Source organism: Accipiter gentilis, chromosome W (genome assembly GCF_929443795.1).
Source record: "Accipiter gentilis chromosome W, bAccGen1.1, whole genome shotgun sequence".
NCBI classification, from domain to species: Eukaryota; Metazoa; Chordata; class Aves; order Accipitriformes; family Accipitridae; genus Astur; species Astur gentilis.
The window spans coordinates 11,286,301-11,307,876 of NC_064918.1; the positions used below are offsets into that span (position 1 = coordinate 11,286,301).

Here is a 21,576-nt window from a genome sequence, read left to right on the forward strand (position 1 = left end):
AGTTTGTACAGAGCGCACCATCGTCCTATGCCAACTCACTGGCAATACTGACCTGGAAAGATGAAGAGGCACTGACGGCAGATGAAATGGCTCGCCAACTCTGGCAATACGAAGAAAATCTCTCCTCCTCCCTACAAGCCTGCATTTCGGCTGTGGAGAAACTGTCCTGGGATTTCCAGCAGGTCAAAGAGGATATGTCCTACTCCCCAGCTCTAAGGACCAATGTCTCAGCTATTAGGAGTGAGCGTTCTTCTGCCCAAGAGAGAGAATATAGAAGCTACACACCGCGAGGTGCCCTGTGGTTTTACCTATGTGATCATGGAGAGGACATGAGGAAATGGGATGGAAAACCTACCTTGGTCCTAAATGCACGGGTATGTGAGCTGCGAGGAAAAACCACCACAAAAGGGGATTCTACCATGAAAAATGCCGCTCCAGTTTCCAGAGTAGAAGGGCTCATCTTATTTCTGATCCTCTTGAAGGGAATTCTGAGCCGATTTTACGAGAAGTGAGTACTGGATACTCTGACCAGGATTAGAGGGGCCCTGCATCCAGCTAGGTGGAGAAAAGGGACAACTGGGTCTACTCGATGGTGTGGATTCGATGGCCTGGCACATCAGACCCACAGGAATATAAGGCTCTAGTGGACACCGGCGCACAGTGTACACTTGTTGCAGAGGATCCACAAGGGAAATCACGCACAGACCAATGTGATCAAGTGAAGTCCATTTACTACAAATTTTAGCACAGTTATATACCTTATGTGCTTGTGCACGCACCTTATACAATACTCTAATTGGTACAATACCCCGGTTCACGCGACACTATCTTATCCTCTATTGGCTGTGCAAGATTCTTCATGAGGTGTCCAGCAGTTACTTATCTCATTCTTCGGCGTCCAGGAGTTGCTTGTCAGGCTTTTCTTATCTTCCTTTTTCCCAGCGTACAAGGACACAGCGTCCTTGCCTGCTCAGGCACTTTGTAAACTTATGCTTCGTTCCCACCTAACGGCTGGATTGCTCAAATGCCCTTGCCCAGCCAAGAAATCCTCAACAATTCCCCCTTTCTGTTTTTGAGCAATCTAGGCTTGCTTAAAAACTTGGGATGCCATTTTTTCTTAACAAGCTGAACAAGGTAAAATTATTACAATATCTAAAATCGCAATAACTACAACAATGCCCATAATTCTTTGAGCCAACCCGTTTTCTAATGACCCAGACCATGAGGACTATGAGGAAGATGAACCATCCGTACATTCTTGTGCCATCTTGCTCCACGAACTCAGCCCAGCAATCGGTAGGTGCCAGCTTTCCGTGGTCGTCCCCACAGAGGCAACGATGGCCTCACCGTACACCAGCCCGATGCTCTTCGGAAAATCCCGGTGTTTATACATTTGCAGAGGAACGGGTTTTAGCACACGTGGCCAGCGGGTGCCAAAAGTCCGCCTCGGTTGCAATCTATGACGCATGCGCTCGCTGGCCAGGCGCGCTGCATGAGTCATAGCCATCTTGTCTATTGGTTCATAGGCTTTACGATACAGTTGCAATGCACAGAGAATCTTGACCTGTTATGTTGGCCAAGGTGACCTATATGTTAGTTTTTGGCTGAGGTAGTATTCATATTGCCACATCATCTATGATGCTCCAGATGATGATGGTCGTGCAAATCGAACAGGAGTCCATCATGGGCCTGTATCTGTGGAAACACAATCAACCTCGTTCCCAGGTTATTAATGGAAATAGACCTTACCCCTAATTTTGGCTTTAACTAACTTTTACATTTACCCCACACTGTCTTCCCGTAATCACACTATGTTTAATCAAATTATGCTTAACACACTTTTTACCTAAAGCAAGTTCTATATACAATAAGGCACGCTGTTCTAAAAACCTCTCTGAAGGACTCGATGTCCACTAGTAATACTCTATTAGTCAGAATCTTTCGGATCAGTGGCTCCAGCACCCGCTGGTGCCGTGCCAGTTGCCATTGGGACAATTCCGGGTCCAGCATCAGTGCGAAGCCATGGCTTGACCCGCTTAGCCGGGATCTCCCAGTAAGTTTTACTTCTGCTGATCCGCACCATTTCCCGGATTCTGGGTCCTTATACATTACCATGATTCCTGTGCTTTGTTGCATCCTTTCCGCCTGTAAAAGAACATGATGCACTACCATTGGTGGGTCTTTGTGATCACCTGTCAATCTAAGATAATTTAGCACAAATAAGGCTTTGGCCAATCGTTCCTCTGGGAGTAAGCCCTGGGTTCCCACTTTTGTTTTTGCAGCATGTTCTTTAGGGTCTGGTTGGCCTGTTCGACAATAGCCTGTCCTGTGGGAAGATGTGGAATACCGGTACCATGGTGAATTCCCCACAAATTACAAAATCGAGCAAATCGTGTAGAACCGTAGGCTGGGCCGTTGTCCGTCTTAATTTCTTTAGGCACACCCAGCACTGCAAAAGAAGCATGAAGATGTCATTCAATATTTAAGGCCTTTTCTCCAGTTCGTGCCGTGGCCCACATGGCAGCAGGATAGGTATCAGTACACACATGCACAGAACGCTTTGCACCAAACCACATGACATGGGTGACATCCATTTGCCACAACTGCAATGGCAAAAGACCTCGTCGGTTAACCCCACAGCCCAAGCCCAGCCCTTCCTTTTAACGATACCTTGGGCATTAGTGAGTGGTAAGTCAAATTGCTTTGCTAACATCCTAGCGGGTTGGTGCAGGAATACATGTGATTGCCCTGCTTTGTTGAAAATGATTCCCTGGAGGAGGCTCCCATGCCACTGCAACCAATTGGTCAGCTCTGTCATTTCCCGTTTCTCATCTGCACACTGCGCTCATACCCAAGAGTTCTACCAGAGGGGCCATATCGTCATTAGTGATACCGCAAAGATTCCGCACCCACTGGATATCTCCCACAAGCTTCTGGACATCATGTAACATTGAAATTTCTCATGTTATTTGAACCTTCTGAGGTTTAACATTACTGGCATCTATGTGCCACCCCAAATACTTCCAAGGTGCTGCCTTTTGCACCTTTTCAGGAGCGATTATTACTCCGCGATGGCTTAAGATGTCCTGCAATTGAGTTAAAATTTCATCCTGTGGCAAGTTCCTTCCCGCTATCAAAGTGTCATCCATATAATGATAAATAATTGACTGAGGAAACTGCTTTCTTACAGGCTCTAATGCCCAGGCCACATACACCTGACACATCGTGGGGGAATTGCGCATTCATTGCGGTAACACGACCCAATGGTATCTCTTATAGGGTTCTGCCTTGTTAATCGATGGTACCGAAAAGGCAAACCGTTCAGTGTCATCTAGGTGCAAGGGAATGGTGAAAAAACAGTCCTTTACATCTATAATTAACAAATCCCATTCTTCTGGAAGCATAACTGGAGACGGCAAACCTGGCTGCAGGGCTCCCATACTGTGCATCACCGCATTCACAGCTCTGAGATCATGTAACAGTCTCCACTTCCCACTTTTCTTGGGAATGGTAAATATTGATGTATTCCATGGACTAGTAGAAGGAAACAACATGTCCCGCTCTCAATTGGTCCTCAACTAACTCTTGTATTTTTAGCAGCCTTTCAGAATTTAGCAGCTACTGATCAATCCAAACAGGCTCATCTGTTTTCCAGCTAATTTTCAGGATTGTCTGCCCCTCAGTGACCGCTCCTAAAAAGGATGGGTCACTAACATTGCCTTCATTTCGCTCAATAAATCACGGCCTATGAGGCCAAACAATTCAGTTGGGGTAGTCATGATATACGGATGCATCGTAACGTATTCACCGTCGGGGAACACAAATGGGTAATTGGTAGCTGACTTACTAAGGTGGCTTGTGTGCCCCCTATCCCTGCAATGCCAAAATTTGGATTGATCAATGGCCACGATGGAGGCCAAATATATCGTGAAATAATCGTAACATCAGCTCCTATATTGATTGTCATCAGTTTCTTGACGATAACTCCATCAGGCCCTTCCAATTGCACTACCTTTTCTGGTTTACCTCTTGTTGTGTCCATGGCAAAGTGTACCTGCGGTTTCCCTGTGGAGCCGAATCCACCATCTCCACGTTGTACTTCACCTGGGTTTGGAACACACGACCTGAATGGAACTAATTGTGCTATTCTGGTACCTTTAGGAATAGAAACAGGAGGGATTAAAACATGAATCATAATTTTCACAGTCCCACAATAATCTGCATCAATAAGCCCTGGGACTACCAGAATTCCTTTTAGAGCCGTTGAAGATCACCCCATTAAAAATGCACTAAGCCCAAACCCCAATGGTCCCTTTATGTTGAATGTGTACTGCGGTTTCCACATCCACTCTGGAGCTTCCTGCAGTGGCGGAACTGGTGGTTGCGAGGCTGCCTGAGGGCTGGCAGCCCAAGCCCCTTGGCATTTGTGTCGTCGCGCGAGGGGCCTTCGCGGTCGGTGTAAAGTTTCCCTTCTTCCTGTATTCTTGGAGGTATGGTTATCTTTCTTACACTTGTTGCAGCACTTACTGTTAGCAGTAACTGTACATTTGCTCCTAATGTGTCCACGTTTGCCACAGTTAAAACATTTGACCAAGGGTGTCTTACTGGCCTTGTGTTTCTTTGTAGGTCCTTGGAGAGCTGTGGCAGCATAGGCTACTTTCTGTGAGTCCACTGATCGATCCATGTATTCTATCATATCAACGACGTCTGCATTTTTCGGCAAATTACACAATGCTTTGCATGTCTTTTCATTAGCATTTTCAAAAGCGAGTATTTTGAACATGTTTTCTTTCATGCCCTCGTTCATGTCAGGGTGGTCATAGATTGCCCTATGCAGTCTATTAATAAACTGTGCAAAAGGTTCATTATACTCCTGTTTCACCTGGGTAAAAGCATGGCTGCGCATATTGTCTGGTATGGTAAGAAAAGCTTGATACGCCAAGATCTGTGATAGATGATGAACCTCAGTGATACATTGTAACTGAGCGTTCCCTGATGCGAAGGGTCCAGTACCCATCAGCATGTGCGTGGTTACTCCCCATAAGGGATCTGTTTGTTGTCATGGTGTTGCTTGTTCCCTATCACAGAACGTCTCCCACTGCCGGAAAAACACTAACATTTTGGAGGGCTCCAAAACCAACTGTGCTATGTGTTTAGTATCTTGAGGTATCAGCGTATCAGCAGAAAAAATTAATTGCAGTATTTGGTGAGTTAACGCAGATTTGATTCCGTACTGACTCACAGCATTCCTTAATCTCTCAATGACCTTCCAGTCAAACGCCTCCCATTTTTTCTGTCCATTTGATGCAATAACTGGGAATGCTTGGAGCATAGTCCCTTCTATAATGGCCTCTTTTATTACTCCCCTCCAATGTCTCTGCCTTTCTTCTGCAGCGGCTATTACAAGCGGCTCCGCGTCTATCACGGGCGCGGTTGGTTTCACCGTCTCTGGCCCCGAGAGGCGGGACGGATTAACGGGCGGTGGCGGGGGCGCGGACGGTTCCGACCGGGGTCCGGCCGCGGCCGCGGCTGGCGGCGGCCATTCCATGGCCGGCTGACACGCGCCGCTGCAAACGGGCGGAGGGGGGGGGCGGAGAGGGAAAGGAGGAAGGAGGGGCCGGGAGGGGAGGGGCCGAGGGAGGGGGCGGTGAGAAGGGGGCGGGAGGGGGCGGTGGAGGGGGCGGGAGGGGAGGGGCCGAGGGAGGCGCCGGAGGAGGTGGTGAGAAGCGGGGGGAAGGGAGCGGGACTGGTATACGGCCAGAATCTTCATTCTCTTGTCTTCTCGGTTCATCCTTTCGGGAGGATGAGCGTTTCTCCCTCACTTCTGGTTCTCCCGACCGTACTGTCATTTTTTGTAATTGGTTCACCACCTCCCTTAGCTCTTCCATCGCACTACCCGATGGAGATGGTTCCCTCACCCCCGCAATCTGTTTATCCGCATTAGTCACCCCCGAGTCTGTCGGGTTCGGATATGTCGGGCGACAGTCAGCCCCCCCTAATTCCCCTGTTTCTTGTGGAGTAACAGACGAGGGAATTTTTTCGGCACCAGCAACCTGGCTGGGTATAGGCAAAGGCTGCGTCTGTGCAGGCGTCTCAGCGTTAACAGAAATGGATGTTCGGGGGGGTGGAGATAGTTGTGTAGAGAATGTCCCCCCAACTCCAGCGGGGTAGGCTGACGCGGCAGCCGTGGAGGCAGCAGAGGGGGTCACGGCCGCGCGGGCAGCGGCGGCTACCTCCCGGTTCACCCTCATTGCCTCCAGCATGTCTCGAATTACTTTCCCGAGCGCTGCGTATTTTTTCATCTCCTTCACCTTACCCCCCTTGCAGTTAGCAGCGTCCCACAGCGCCTTGCCTATATTATCCCAGGTCGCTTCTTCAAATGCGACATTTACATTCGGGATAAGTTCTTTCTCCCAGGCCCATAAAAGTAACCCTTTTAACACAGAATTATCGAATTTCAGTCCTCTCTCAGAGAGAAAATTACGAAGGAGCTTTAGGACTGCTTCCTGCCTTTTGTCCAACCCCATCTCCTTCTCCGACCGCTCACCTAATCAGGGCGAGATTCAAGCTTCCGCATGTCTCCTCGTTTTCCCAGCTCAGGGCGAGATTCAAACTTACGCGCGTCCCAGCTCAGCTGAAGCTCATGTCATGCTTCCCAGCTTAGCTGAAGCTCATGCCATCCCGCCAAGGCAGCAGAAACACTCTCGGCCGGCTCCTCCGCTTCCTCGTCGGATCAGCTGCACCAGAGATTCTCGTAGAGACGATAAAGTGCTGATCTGAGGCTCCCTGTTTGGGCGCCAAATGTTGCGGAGGATCCACAGCGGAAATCACGCACAGACCAATGTGATCAAGTCCATTTACTACAACTTTTAGCACAGTTATATACATTATGTGCTTGTGCACGCGCCTTATACAATACTCTAATTGGTACAATACCCCGGTTCACGCGACACTATCTTATCCTCTATTGGCTGTGCAAGCTTCTTCACGAGGTGTCCAGCAGTTACTTATCTCATTCTTCGGAATCCAGGAGTTGCTTGTCAGGCTTTTCTTATCTTCCTTTTTCCCAGCGTACAAGGACACAGCGTCCTTGCCTGCTCAGGCACTTTGTAAACTTATGCTTCGTTCCCACCTAACGGCTGGATTGCTCACATGCCCTTGCCCAGCCAAGAAATCCTCAACATACTCTAATGCCATCAAGTTATAAAGGGGCAGAACCCATCTGTATTTCTGGTGTGACAGGGGGATCCCAAGAGTTAACTGTATTGGAGGCTGAAGTAAGCCTAACTGCGAATGAATGGCAGAAACACCCCATTGTGACTGGCCCAGAGGCCCCGTGCATCCTTGGCATAGACTGTCTCAGGAGAGGGTATTTTAAAGACCCAAAGGGTATCTGTGGGCCTTTGGTATAGCTGCCTTGGAGACAGAGGGCATTGAACAGCTGCCTACCCTGCTTGGTCTCTCTCAAGACCCTTCGATTGTGGGGTTGCTGAAGGTTGAAGAACAACAAGTGCCAATTGTTACCACGACGGTGCACCGGCGGCAATATCGCACCAACCGAGACTCCCTGATTCCCATCCACAAGTTGATTCGTCGACTGGAGAGCCAAGGAGTGATCAGCAAAACTCGCTCACCCTTTAATAGTCCCATATGGCCAGTGCGAAAGTCTAATGGGGAGTGGAGACTAACAGTAGACTATCGTGGCCTGAATGAAGTCACGCCACCACTGAGTGCTGCCATGCTAGATATGCTAGAACTTCAATACGAGCTAGAGTCAAAGGCAGCCAAGTGGTATGCCACAATTGACATTGCTAATGTGTTTTTCTCAATCCCTCTGGCAGTAGAGTGCCGGTCACAGTTTGCTTTGACTTGGAGGGGTGTCCAGTACACCTGGAATCGACTGCCCCAGGGGTGGAAACACAGCCCCACCATTTGCCATGGACTGATCCAGGCTGCACTGGAAAAAGGTGAAGCTCCAGAGCACCTGCAATACATTGATGACATCATCATATGGGGCAACACGGCAGAAGAAGTCTTTGAGAAAGGGAAGAAAATAATCCAAATCCTTCTGAAAGCCGGTTTTGCCATAAAAGAAAGTAAGGTCAAGGGACCTGCTCAGGAGATCCCTTTTTTAGGAATAAAATGGCAAGAAGGGCGTCATCAGATCCCCATGCACGTGATCAACAAAACAGCAGCTATGTCTCCACCGACTAATAAAAAGGAAAGACAGGCTTTCTTAGGTGTCATGGGTTTTGGAGAATGCACATTCCAAATTACAGTCTGATTGTAAGCCCTGTCTATCAAGTGACCAGGAAGAAGAAAGATTTTAAATGGGGCCCTGAGCAACAACAAGCCTTTAAACAAATTAAACAGGAGATTTTTCATGCAGTAGCCCTTGTGTCGGGGGATGCAACAAGTCTACGGAATTCCTGACAGTTCGAGAACAGCGCGACCTTGAGCAGCTTGTAGTATATCTTTGAGAAGTCTGGAAAAATCCGAGAAGACCAGTACGAAAACAAGATAGTGATAAGAAGAACCGTCCTGACAAACTCACCAATCATGAATTGTTAGTTACTAACTAAGCCAATCATATACTAACACATACTCTGAAGAAGGGGATAAAAAGGTGTGTTAGAACAATAAAGTAGCCATTTTGCGTGATCTATTACTTGTCGTGTCCATCTCTACCGCGACAAATGGTGACCCCGATGCGCCTGAGCGAACAGATCATCTAATGGCGATAAATCCAGCACTAGCGAGAAGTATACCAGCGGCGACGAGAGCTGCGAAAGAGTATACCGGCAGCGAGAAAAGCTGCGGAGACGGAGCCCGGTGAAGCTGAGAGCAGTGGAATCTGCCTGGTCCGGACCTGAGCCTAGACACCTAATAAGGTGAGCCACCGGGGACTAAACTGTTAGAATGGGGCAGCAATTAACAAAAGAAAAGGAGACGATTTTGTCTACCTGGAAAGCCCTATTAAAAAGAAAAGGGGTTAAAACCCCAGAACAAAGCCTGAAAAGGATTTTAATACGGTGTAAGATGCAAGGCTTTACAGCCACAACAGTTACTGCATTCGGTGTGGGTGCATGGCAAGCTGTGGGCTGGAAAATGTTTGATGAGATCTCTAAAGGACAGAAAGAGCTCTGTAAGTTGGTGATCGTATGGCGTCTATTACGTGAGACCCTGAAGGAATGGAAAGCAGAATGTGATGCGAAAGATCAGCAAAAGATGAGAAATCAGAAAATGTTATCAATGAAAAAGTTTCTGCTCAAGTAACAGCTGCGGCCGATGCTGCAATATCAGCAGTTGTGGGCAGAAGACCCCTCATGAGCAAAATCAGATCATACCCTTATTCACCTCCTCCTCCTACGCCATTAATTACTTTACCGGGCGATGAGGGGCCCTCCTCACCTACTGGTGCGGCAGCGGAAGGGGTGACTCCATCAGCCCCCCCCGAGGAGAAAAATGCGGTGACTAACACCGAGCCGGAAAGTGCGGGCTGTAATGAAATTGAGGGCCGAAAGGACGGTGAGAGTCAAACTGAATATGAGGGCCGAACGGAAATTGAGAGCCAAAATGAAACTGAGGCAGAAAAAGCTCTAATTGACGCTATGCGATCTCTGCAGCTCGCAGATAAAACCATACCGAAAGAACCCCTGCCATGGACTCTCCCTCCGTCCACAGTAACTGTGGTCCCAAGATCCCCTGATCAATTTTGTGAGGGAGTTAGAAGATATGCTGCCGACTCTGGCAACTGGGATCTAGTAGAACGCCTCAGCCCGTGCTCTCTAACACCAGCATTTCTAAAGCCTCTAGATAACACAGCAGAGGCTCCTGTTACATTTCCTGTTTTCAAAGCTGCTGCAGGCACAAACCGGCACGATGAGCACAATCCCATAGGCTGGAGAGTAGTGCAGGATTTGCAGAATAAAGTACAAAAATTTGGAATCAATTCTCCTGAGGTAATGCAGCTTATTCGTATAATCAGCACAGATCTGCTGTGTCCATATGACATTATGCACCTTGCGCAAGTGCTGTTTCAGCCCGTACAGTTGCAAGTATTTCAATCCACCTGGAGGCAGATGGCACGCGCGGCGGCGCTGCATAATTCACGACTGCCACAGGGTGACCCGAGATTAGGCCTTGGAGAGGATGCTTTGCTTGGTGAAGGGCAGTATAGTAACCCTCAGCTGCAGGCTACATGGCCTCCGATGGCTCTCGAACAAGCACAAAATATAGGCCTTATGGCAATAAAGTGAACCATGGATATGGCAGCTCCAAAGCAAAAATACATCACTATCCGCCAAGGCCCCACAGAACCCTTTTTACAATTTGTAGAAAAAATATCTGCTGCCCTAGAAAAACAGGTAGAAGATGAGGTCTTAGGACAAATGCTATGCAAAGAGTTGGCAAAAGATAATGCTAATGAGGACTGTCAAAAGATCATACAGGCTTTACCAGGAGATCCTTCTGTTCCCGACATGGTAGCTGCATGTTCTAAAGTTGGGACACTGGAACACACGGTGGCCACCCTAGCCAATGCTATGAGAAATTCTGGAAAGTGCTTTGGGTGTGGCAGTGAAGGGCACATCATGGTAACTTCTCCACACAAAACATCACCAGGTAAACAACCGGTGCACCACTCACCGGAGATTACTTGCAAGAAATGTGGGAAATTAGGACACTTTGCAAAACAATGTCATTCCAAATTTCATGCTAATGGACAGCCGCTACAGGAAAACCGCAAAACGAGTGTGAGAGGGCACACGAGGAGAACAAATCCCCTCCCGACAGCCGGCCAATTCCTCTCTGCGAACAATTGTCAGCTGCAACAGCTGGCTCAGCAGGGTTGGATGTATCCACCGCCGACACAGTAACTCTAGTCACAAAAGACATCGTTAAGGTCCCTCTTAATGCAAGGGGTCCTATAGGACGGGGACTGAGTGCATTGCTACCGGAAAGATCAGGTAGCACATTAAATGGAATAATCGTGCATGTGGGAGTTATTGATGCTGCTTTTACAGGTCAAATCTGCGTGATGATTTCGACCCCCTACCCACCAGTAACAATCCCTAAAGGTACTCGCATTGCTCAACTTGTTCCTTTTTCGAGTTCTCTTTCAAAAGCAGAACAGCGACTGCGATGCGATGGAGGCTTCGGCTCCACGGGACCCCCTCAGGTCTGCTGGTCTCAGACTGTCTCATCATCCCGACCACATATGACGTGCACACTGTCGAATCACGGAAGATCCCCGACTACAGTAAGGCTTGCAGGGCTCCTGGACACCAGAGCTGATGTGACTATTATTGCCGATTATCTGTGGCCGTCTACCTGGCCAACAGAGGAGGCTGGTATGGGAGGTATGGGAGTAGTGGGGCTGGGAGGATCCACAGGAGCAAAGATGGCAGCCACTCCAGTTCCGATTGCCAATCCTGAGGGCCAACAAGCAGTTATTAAACCATATGTGATGGCAGCTCCCCTCAATTTATGGGGGAGGGATTGCTTGTCGCAGTGGGGGCGAGAATTATCACAGATTTTTAACGGGGGCCACTGTGCTGCAGGGTGTTAGACAACCCATGCTTGTTTTAACTTGGTTAACAAATAACCCTGTGTGGGTGGATCAGTGGCCCCTACCAATTGAAAAAATTAAAGGCCCTGCAAGAATTGGTAGCAGAACAACTAGCTGCCGGACACATCGAACCATCTCACAGTCCGTGGAATACTCCAGTGTTTGTGGAAAAAAAAAAGAAATCAGGAAAATGGCGATTTTTGCATGACCTGTGGCAAGTCAATGCTGTCATGGCCACGATGGGGGCTCTGCAACCAGGCATGCCTTCACCTGCCATGATCCCTCAAGATTGGGAAATCATTGTCATGGACCTTAAAGATTGTTGGGTTTTTTTACAATTCCATTAGCTTCCCAAGACAAAAAAAAAATATTTTGCATTCTCTGTGCCTTCTATCAATCATGCAGAACCGGCAAAAAAAAAAAAAAAAAAAAAAAAAAATCAATGGAGAGTTCTGCCGCAGGGCATGAAAAATTCACCAAACACTTGTCAATCGTTTGTTGCACAAGCTCTGTCACCTGTAAGGGAAAAATTCCCTACTAGTTATAGTTATCACTATATGGATGACATTCTGTTAGCATCAGACAACAAGGAGCAGTTGAATGGCATGAAAAATTTGGCCACAAATTCACTACCACAATATGAGTTAGTTATTGCCCCTGAAAAAGAGCAAAAAATAGCACCCTGGAAATATTTGGGAATGACAATTACAAATAAGCAGGTTGTGCCCCAACCTGTGAAACTTAACCCTGCAGTTAAGACACTCAATGATGTACAGAAATTAATGGGATCCTTGAACTGGATCAGGCCCTATCTTGGACTGACCAATTCGCAGTTACAACCTCTATTGGACTTATTAAAACATTCCAATGATCCAACAGAACCCAGAATATTGAATAAGGAAGCATTAAATGTAATTCACAGGGTGGAACAATGTATACACAGGAAATTTGTTTCTCAAATTGATCTGTCTCAATTGGTACAATTCTTTGTACTAACTGACAAAACTGTGCCATTTGGTGCTTTGGTGCAGTGGAATTCTGAGTGGGATGACCCATTACATATTTTAGAATGGATGTTTTTGTCATTTCTGGCCACGAAAAACTGCTCCTGGCTTGTTTGAACTTATTGCTGATGTAATCATAAAAGCCAGAAAACGATGTGTAGAACTAACAGGACGTGATCCAGCTACGATTGTTTTACCTGTTCAAAATTGGTACTTTGAATGGTGTCTGGCAAACAATTACAAGCTGCAAGTGGCTATGGCGGGTTTTCAAGGGCAGATCTCGTATCATCTACCGTCGCACCCGCTCCTGAAATTTGCTCGAGAAATACCATTTGGTCAGAAAAGCTTAAGCCAGCCGGAACCTGTGAAAGGCTCTACTGTCTTCACAGATGGTTCTGGAAAACCAGGTAAAGCAGCCGTAGTATGGTATGAAAACAACAACTGGAACAAAGTAGTGTATCAAAATGGTTCTCCACAAATAGTAGAGCTGTGTGGACATGGCACATTGAAGCAGCAGCTTCAAAAACAAAAAGGGGGAATGATTGGGGAGCCACCACAGGCATGTTTAGATAACGTAGTTTATGTTCTTAGCTTTCTCCATTATGGGGATAATTCTTCTCTACCTCCTTTTTTCAACACTTCTCTTTTTTCAACACAGAATTTACAAAGAGGCATCAAAGTACATGTTAAAGATTTAGTTACTGGTCAGTGGAGTGGACCATGTGAGCTATTAACCTGGGGGCGAGGTTATGCTTGTGTTTCTACAGATACAGGCCCACAATGGACTCCCGCTTGATTTGTACGACCATCATCATCTGGAACATCCCAGAGGGTGTGGCAATATGAATACCACCTCAACCAAAAACTAAGTGTAGGTCACCTTGACCAATATAACAGGTCAAGATTCTCTGTGCATTGCAACCGCATCACGAAGTCCATGAACCAATAGACAGGATGACTATGACTCATCAGTGCACCTGGCCAGCGAGCACATGCATCATAGGTTGCAAATGAGGCGGATTTTTGGCACCCGCTGGCCACGTGTGCTGAAATCCGTTCCTCTACAAATGTATAAATACCGGGATTTTCCGAAGAGCATCGGGCTGGTGTACGGCAAGGCCATCGTTGCCTCCGTGGGGACGCCCACATAAAGCTGGCACCTACCGATTGCTGGGCTGAATTTGTGGAGCAAGACAGCACAAGAATGTACAGATGGTTCATCTACCTCACAGTCCTCGGATGGACGTAGTCATGGATACCACCGCAAACCAAAGAAAACATCTGGATGACCCTGGCTGACGTGACCGGACAAGATTGCTTATACCCTAGTACAGCAACACCAAACAATCCCTTTTTCACAGGTTTAATAAGGGGTTACATTGACATCGACAAAGTTTAAGAACTTATTGATGGAGACCCCTGTGCAGCAGGTCATGGATTCAATGGATGGGAATGCCTGGTTTTCACGGATCGGGCATTAACCCTCATTGCCACCCCAGGAATCACAAATTCTGGGGTCCCTGAATACAGACTGGTGTAGTATTATCAGATTTACTGCTAGACATTGATAGTGTCAGACATGCTACGCTATAAAATAGGGCTGCAATTGATTTCTTGCTTTTAGCACAAGGACAAAGATATTTGAGGGTTGAGGATTGTCTGGATGGTTGATATCTCTGCTCAAGACTGTGGGGGTAGTGATCTTCATTGTGATAACTATGCTTCTAATGTTGCCCTGTCTTTTCGGCCTTCTGCAAAGGGCCCTGCAGAGGGCAGCCGGGACAATATTTTTAGCACAAATACAAAAAGGGGGAATTGTCGGGGGATGCAACAAGTCTACAGAATTCCTGACAGTTCGAGAACAGCGCGACCTTGAGCAGCTTGTAGTATATCCTTGAGAAGTCTGGAAAGATCCGAGAAGACCAGTACGAAAACAAGATAGTGATAAGAAGAACCGTCCTGACAAACTCACCAATCATGAATTGTTAGTTACTAACTAAGCCAATCATATACTAACACATACTCTGAAGAAGGGGATAAAAAGGTGTGTTAGAACAATAAAGTAGCCATTTTGCGTGATCCGTCTCTACCGCGACACCCTTGGACCAGTCCGGACAGGACAACATGTTAAAAATGTGCTCTATGCCGCACATAGGGAGAATGGCCCTACCTGGAGCCTCTGGCAGAAAGCACCTGAGGAGACCTGAGGCCAATCCCTGGGGTTTCGGAGTCGGGGATACAGAGGATCCGAGGCTCGCTATGCTCCAACAGAAAAAGAGATATTGGCAGCATATGAAGGAGTTTGAGCCACCTCAGAAGTGGTTGGTACTGAGACACAGCTCCTCTTAGCACCCCTGCTGCCAGTGCTGGGCTGGATGTTCAAAGGGAGGGTCTCCTCTACACATCATGCAACTGATGCCACATGGAGTAAGTGGGCCGCACTGATCACACAACGGGCTCGCATAGGAAACCCCAGTCGCCCAGGAATGTTAGAAGTGATCACGGACTGGCCAGAAGGCAAAGATTTTGGAATGTCGCCAGAGGAGGAGGTGGCACGTGCTGAAGAAGCCCCGCTGTATAATAAACTGCCAGAAAATGAGAGGCAGTATGCCCTGTTCACTGACGGATCCTGTCGCAGTGTGGGAAAGCATCAGAGGTGGAAGGCTGCTGTATGGAGTCCTACACGACAAGTTGCAGACACTGCTGAAGGAGAAGGTGAATCGAGTCAGTTAGCAGAGGTGAAAGCCATCCAGTTAGCATTAGACATTGCTGAAAGAGAAAAGTGGCCAGTGCTCTATCTCTATACTGACTCATGGATGGTGGCAAATGCCCTATGGGGGTGGTTACAGCAATGGAAGAAGGGCAACTGGCAGCGCAGAGGTAAACCCATTTGGTCTGCCGCACTGTGCCAAGATATTGCGTCCCGGCTAGAGAATCTGGTTGTAAAAGCACGTCATGTAGATGCTCACGTACCCAAGGGTCGGGCCACTGAAGAACATCAAAACAACCAGCAGGTGGATCAGGCTGCCAAGATTAAAGCAGCTCAGGTGGACCTGGACTGGCAACATAAGGGTGTAGGGTTTAGGGATTAATCCGTGCGGGGCCTGGACGACGGAACACCAATATGATGATTAAAGTCGCCAGTTTATTGAGCTTAGCTAATCATTTTTATACAATTCTCTAAGTTGTTGAGAGACTTTGATTGGCTACTACATGCAAGCACTTGGTGTCCACACGCACAAGCATAAGCAGTGATTGGTTACATTGGTACTGTCCACACGCACAAACACAAGACATAATTGGTTGTGTTAATTAAAGCATACAAGACTTGTCTCAGTCCAATTGGTCAAGATAAGACCCTGAATTAAGGTTGTTTGTGCCAAGTTCCCTTTATCGTGGAATGTGCACCTGTGTTTTCCTAATTGGGATCTATCTTCTTCTATCTTCTTATTTATTCTGTTCAAGGCCTTCTAAAGGCACCTGGAACAGTCTTGTGACCATGAGCTATTTTCAGGCCCAATAACTAAGTTGCATATAACTGAACCCTACATAAGGGTGAGCTAGTTATGGCTCTGTGGGCCCATGATACCTCAGGCCATCAGGGAAGAGATGCAACATATAGATGGGCTCGAGATCGAGGGGTGGACCTGACCATGGACACTATCGCGCAGGTTATCCATGAATGTGAAACTTGTGCTGCAGTTAAGCAAGCCAAGCGGCTAAAGCCCCTGTGGTATGGAGGGCGATGGCTGAAACATAGATATGGGGAAGCCTGGCAGATTGACTATCTCACACTGCCACAAACTCGCCAAGGCAAGGGCCATGTGCTGACAATGGTGGAAGCAACCACCGGGTGGCTGGAAACATATCCTGTACCCCATGCCACTGCCCGGAAGGCTATCCTGGGCCTTGAGAAGCAGGTCTTGTGGCGACATGGCACCCCAGAAAGAATTGAGTCAGACAACGGAACTCACTTCCGAAATAACCTCATAGACACCTGGGCCAAAGAGCATGGCATTGAGTGGGTGTATCATATCCCCTATCATGCACCAGCCTCTGGGAAAATCGAACGATACAATGGACTGTTAAAGACTACATTGAGAGTAATGGGGGGGTGGAACCTTCAACCATTGGGATACACATTTAGCAAAAGCCACCTGGTTAGTCAACACCAGAGGATCTGCCAATCGGGGTGGCCCTGCCCAGTCAGAACTTTTACATGCTGTAGAAGGGGATAAAGTCCCTGTAGTGCACATAAAAAATATGTTAGGGAAGATGGTCTGGGTTACTTCTGCCTCAGGCAAAGGTAAACCCATTCATGGGATTGCTTTTGCTCAAGGGCCTGGGTGCACTTGGTGGGTGATGCGAAAATATGGGGAAGTCCGATGTGTGCCTCAAGGGGATTTGATTTTAGGTGACAATAGCCAGAATTAAACTGTATGATATTAGTTGCTATATAACTCTGCCACTGTATGTTATCATTACTATAATTGTTATATGCTATATCCATAGTACTATAGTAAGAATCATTTGGATCAAGCAAGAAAGAACTGTGATAAAACTGAGCGAAGCGCAATAGCGATGGAACCAGAACTGACTCCAGCATGCAACAATCCAACAGTGGACACCATCCTCCTGCTGCGTCCAATGTCACCTGCTCGTCACACCGCACTGAAGCCCGATCCTGCTCTGCCGACTGAGAGGACTTTGCACCATCCCTCCTGCCCAGGAGAACTGGTATGACAGATGGAGCCCAGAGTCGGGAACTAAATGAACTCAACAAACATTTTATGAACACGACCCATAAACTAAAGGAATGATATCTCTGTGTGTGTATACATATATATATATATGTGTCATTGCTTATATGTCTCAAAGGGACAAAAAAGGTGATGATGATTGACCGGGATGTAACTGAAGGTATGGGAACTGAGCATGACGTCAATGGTATAGAATAAGGGGTGGGTACTGTCCTGGTTTCAGCTGGGATAGTTAACTGTCTTCCTAGTAGCTGGTACGGTGCTATGTTTTGAGCTAGGTATGAGAAGAATGTTGATAACACACTGATGTTTTCAGTTGTTGCTAAGTAATGTTTAGTCTCAAGTCAAGGATTTTTCAGCTTCTCAAGCCCAGCCAGCGAGAAAGCTGGAGGGGCACAAGAAGTTGGCACAGGACACAGCCAGGGCAGCTGACCCAAAGTGGCCAACGGGGTATTCCATACCATGTGACGTCACACCTAGTATATGACCTGGGGGGAGTGGGGGCGGGGGGAATCACCGCTCAGGGATTTACTGGGTGTCGATCAGTGGGTGGTGAGCAATTGCACTGTGCATCATTTGTATATTCCAATTCTTTTATTATTACTGCTGTCATTTTATTAGTGTTATCGTTATTAGTTTCTTCTTTTCTGTTCTATTAAACCGTTCTTATCTCAACCCACAAGTTTTACTTTTTTTCCCAATTTTCTCCCCCATCCCACTGGATGGGGGGGAGTGAGTGAGCGGCTGTGTGGTGCTTAGTTGCTGGCTGGGATTAAGCCACGACACGCTACAAGAACGGCCAGAGACCTTGAGCCTCCACTGACTACTCGTCTATTTATATAGCTTATTCCATTTAATTTGACAAGGGTTTTTATCTATTAATTCACCTATTTATTCAACAGAAAATAAAGACCTGTTGCAAAAAGCTTGCCACTGCCTCATCTCAGAAGCACAGGAATGAGCCTTTGGGGTGGGGGGAAGCAACCTCCACTCAGCACCTACTCCAAGCCCTGCTCCAAACAGGGCCCTGCAGATCCCATGCCCACTCTTCTGCTTGGCACCTCCCCAAAGATAAACCTTCCTCAACTTCTTTGGAAAACCTCTGCCAGGGTTTAGCCATCGTCATCAGAATCATCTCTTCAGTCCTTGTCTCCTCAACATTTTCCACCTTCCATCCCGGTTTAGACCAGCTGTTGAAGGAGAGGCATGGCAGAGATCACTTTGATTAGGCTGAGTTTGGCTACTCTTGCCGCTTCAGGCATTTTTCATGATAACTCTCTCATTGCGCTGCTTGAAAACATCTTACAGCATGAACTATTCCAGGGCAACACAGACAAGATATGAATCCTTACATTTTCTCTTGTTCGGCTTTACTCTTGGACTGAATGGACGGGTTAATAAATTTTTTTCTCCATGTGCTTTACTGTATTTATTTTAGATTAAGTATTACCCATTCATTTTTTGTCTCCATTTGCTGTCACTACATGTAAATAACATCAATAATTCTCAGCTCCTGGCCCTTCAGATACAAACCTCCCCACCAAGAGGCATGCTCTGCTCCAGCCCCTGCATGGCCCTGTGGCACGGCTACGTGGAAAAAGCACTCCTGCCCAGAGAGCAACAGAAAATTGGGCAAACAGATGGGAAGCACAGGCTGATAAAAGTTGAACAGCGCTCCTAGAAAACATTTTGTCTCTTACCAAAGTAACCATGTCTCTCCTGGCCCCAGAACTGCAAATATTTTGTCATTTTGCTGCTCTGAAAATAATCCCATTCATTTCAGTTGACAATTCTTCCAAGGATCATGCCTTCATTAATGCACTCATCTTTATTTTTTTAATTCAGGATGTGCAGCTGGACAGGGTTTTGTCTGGGACATCCCTGTACTCACTTTTGACTATCTGACTCTTGCTGTCCCCAGACTCCACATGGAAGACCTGGTACTGACTTGGACCTTTAACTATGGCATTCATCCAGTGATGCTTCTTTTCCAGATCACTGCTCATTGCTCCATTTCTGTCTCTACAGATACACTGCATCACTTAATCCTGTAACTTTTCTCAGTTACATACTACCAAACTTTCTCCCCAAGTTCCTTATCCTAGTTTTCTGAAAACAAAATTCTTCACCTTTCCACAATCTAGGCTGAGGCTCTTTGTGAATCTAACTCTCAGCTTCTCTCCCACACCATTTATGTTCTGGATCCAGGTAAGGAAGAAAACTTCATACACTCTCCCTCCTGCAGCTCACCTGCATTTGTTGCCATGATGTATACGCAAAGATCTCCACCTATGAGCACCTCCAAAACCTGTCAGATGCACCTACTGGCTGCCAATTTGCATACTTGCTGTTCAACCCTACCTCTTGGTAAAAGAAAACATTCACACTCAGATTTCAACTAGATTTGACAAGATGTCATACTGTTGCTACAACAATTAAAAATTTCTCCACTCAAAAGCACAGAGCACACTTGCTTCTATTTACAGAATTTGCAGATGGATGAATGCACAATGCAACAGTTGCTCTATATCAATTTACACCACCTGGAGAAACTGTGGGTATTTAAAACACAATATAGAACATAAGGATAAGCTCTCAGTCACCATCAAATGAACTAATTTGTGTTGCACAAATGATCGACACTGAGGATAACTTGTTTAAAATTAAATAAACCAAGCCATTTACTTACCATTGGCAGCCTGGATTGAAGCATCTGGAGATCATCATAACCATAAATCTGCTTAAAGACAGATAAAAATAAAACATCATGATAACACTTTTCTCTGACGCTGACCAATTTGGGGCTTTAAACAGAGTTTGACCTAGGTCCAGTCTATTTTAAAGGTGTACAGCTACACGTCGCATTGTGCTATCATGGCACACTGTAGCATTTTAAGACTAGTAGATCTAAGCTTAAAATGGCTTGTCACTCCAATGTTGTTTCATGGTGACAGCAGTCCTCTGAGGAGAGTATTACTGTCCCATCTTCAATACTGTTTTCACAGATGCATCATTCATCAACTTGTGAAAAATCTACAGGGCATTCAGATTTGAGAGTAAGAACAACAGTCGCCTTTGCTTTAATCATTACTTCTGAGAATAGCAGGATTTAAGATTCAATGACTAGACCACAAAGCAAGCTATGGTATCCCCTCACATTCAGTGTGATACAGAAAAATGATTAGAATAAAGTTTCTGATTCAAAAAACAGATAACCAAAAATATGTTGATCCTGGTCAGACATCAAAAAGCTATGTGCAATCTTTCAAAGTATGACAGACAGGACACATGGCACATTTCAACCATTACTATAGTAAATCTATTCCAGTAACACAAACCTGAATGAGTCTAATTTTACTCAAAGGGCCTAAAACCTGATACCACTGAAAACCATAGCAACACGCATGTTTAGCTTCAACAGCAGCCACATCAGGTCTGTACCAACAGTTCTGCAGTTTACTATCAACAGTAAACCCTCACTGAATACATTTCACATATTCTTCAGCATTTGGAACAAGAATTCCAGGTGCAACATGTGCCAACAGAAATGCCTTGGCATAGACAGCAGCAGGTCTGGAGGGCCCACTTGCACCAAGGGTTAGGCGATCAAGGACAGGAGCAATTAAATTGCTTACTGGGTAGGCAGGCAGAAGTCCTCCAGGTCCCACAATATACTGGTTATGCAACAAGGGTGGTACACCTTGGGGCAGGTTTGGGGGAGCTTTGCCTGTAGAATCAAAATACAGACACTTTAACAAGCCTTTAGAAAAGAAAAGGCTTCAGCATCGAGACAAGATAGCTCACAAGCCCTGGCGGCTGCACTGTCATAGCTTGTAAAGAGCAGATCTATGCAGAAGAATTTTGTACTGGTTGATGAAAATGCTCAAAATAGCCTGAAGAGTTTAACCACGCCTCAAGGAAGGGAAAGCACAGGCTGCTTAAGACTGAAAACAGTCCCACCAGAGAACAGTCTGATTTTGTCATTTACTTTGTCCAAGAGGATTACAAGAATTACAGGAACTTCTCCTTTCCTCAGTCCTCTCCTGAAGGCAAAATTCAGGCATTGTTCTCAATCTAAGAGAGCAAATTCTCTCCTTTCATTTTCTGTTCTGTCAACACATTCCTCTTTATCACCAGCAATAGACTGGAAAACATGAAATGTTGCCAGCATACTTTTTGTGGGTGACTTATTGCAGCTGGGAATAGCAAAGAGAAGAAGATTGAAACAGTTTCAGTTGCCTCC

General features: G+C 46.4%; 6 protein-coding genes across 8 annotated transcripts in view; 4 read left to right on the forward strand and 2 right to left on the reverse strand.

The window, feature by feature from the left end:
• The window catches only part of LOC126035259 (uncharacterized), a 393,856-nt gene that overhangs the window by 307,665 nt on the left and 64,615 nt on the right, over positions 1-21,576 (forward strand). The gene's annotated exons all lie outside the window — the stretch shown is intronic.
• LOC126035242 (ubiquitin-associated protein 2-like) overlaps positions 1-21,576 on the reverse strand; it is a 247,102-nt gene that overhangs the window by 168,338 nt on the left and 57,188 nt on the right. The gene's annotated exons all lie outside the window — the stretch shown is intronic.
• The window catches only part of LOC126035365 (ribonuclease H-like), a 223,521-nt gene that overhangs the window by 137,612 nt on the left and 64,333 nt on the right, over positions 1-21,576 (forward strand). The gene's annotated exons all lie outside the window — the stretch shown is intronic.
• Positions 1-21,576, forward strand: part of LOC126035317 (uncharacterized) — a 271,995-nt gene that overhangs the window by 130,895 nt on the left and 119,524 nt on the right. Inside the window, exon 1 of one of the 2 annotated variants that reach the window (XM_049793817.1) lies at positions 17,528-17,538. The exons of the other annotated variant lie outside the window; for it this stretch is intronic. The gene's annotated coding sequence lies outside the window, so the exon portion shown is untranslated. Of the gene's footprint in view, positions 1-17,527; positions 17,539-21,576 lie in introns of those variants that run through there. 2 annotated transcript variants of the gene reach the window in all.
• LOC126035351 (uncharacterized) lies at positions 8,168-14,190 on the forward strand. The gene is made up of 2 exons (XM_049793884.1): positions 8,168-11,260; positions 13,341-14,190. The coding sequence occupies exon 1, from the start codon at positions 9,327-9,329 to the stop codon at positions 10,257-10,259; it is 933 nt and encodes a 310-aa protein (XP_049649841.1). The 5' UTR covers positions 8,168-9,326; the 3' UTR covers positions 10,260-11,260; positions 13,341-14,190.
• Positions 14,728-21,576, reverse strand: part of LOC126035304 (DDB1- and CUL4-associated factor 12) — a 170,634-nt gene continuing 163,785 nt past the window's right edge. Inside the window, exon 10 of the mRNA XM_049793774.1 lies at positions 14,728-14,766. The gene's annotated coding sequence lies outside the window, so the exon portion shown is untranslated. The remainder of the gene's footprint in view (positions 14,767-21,576) is intronic.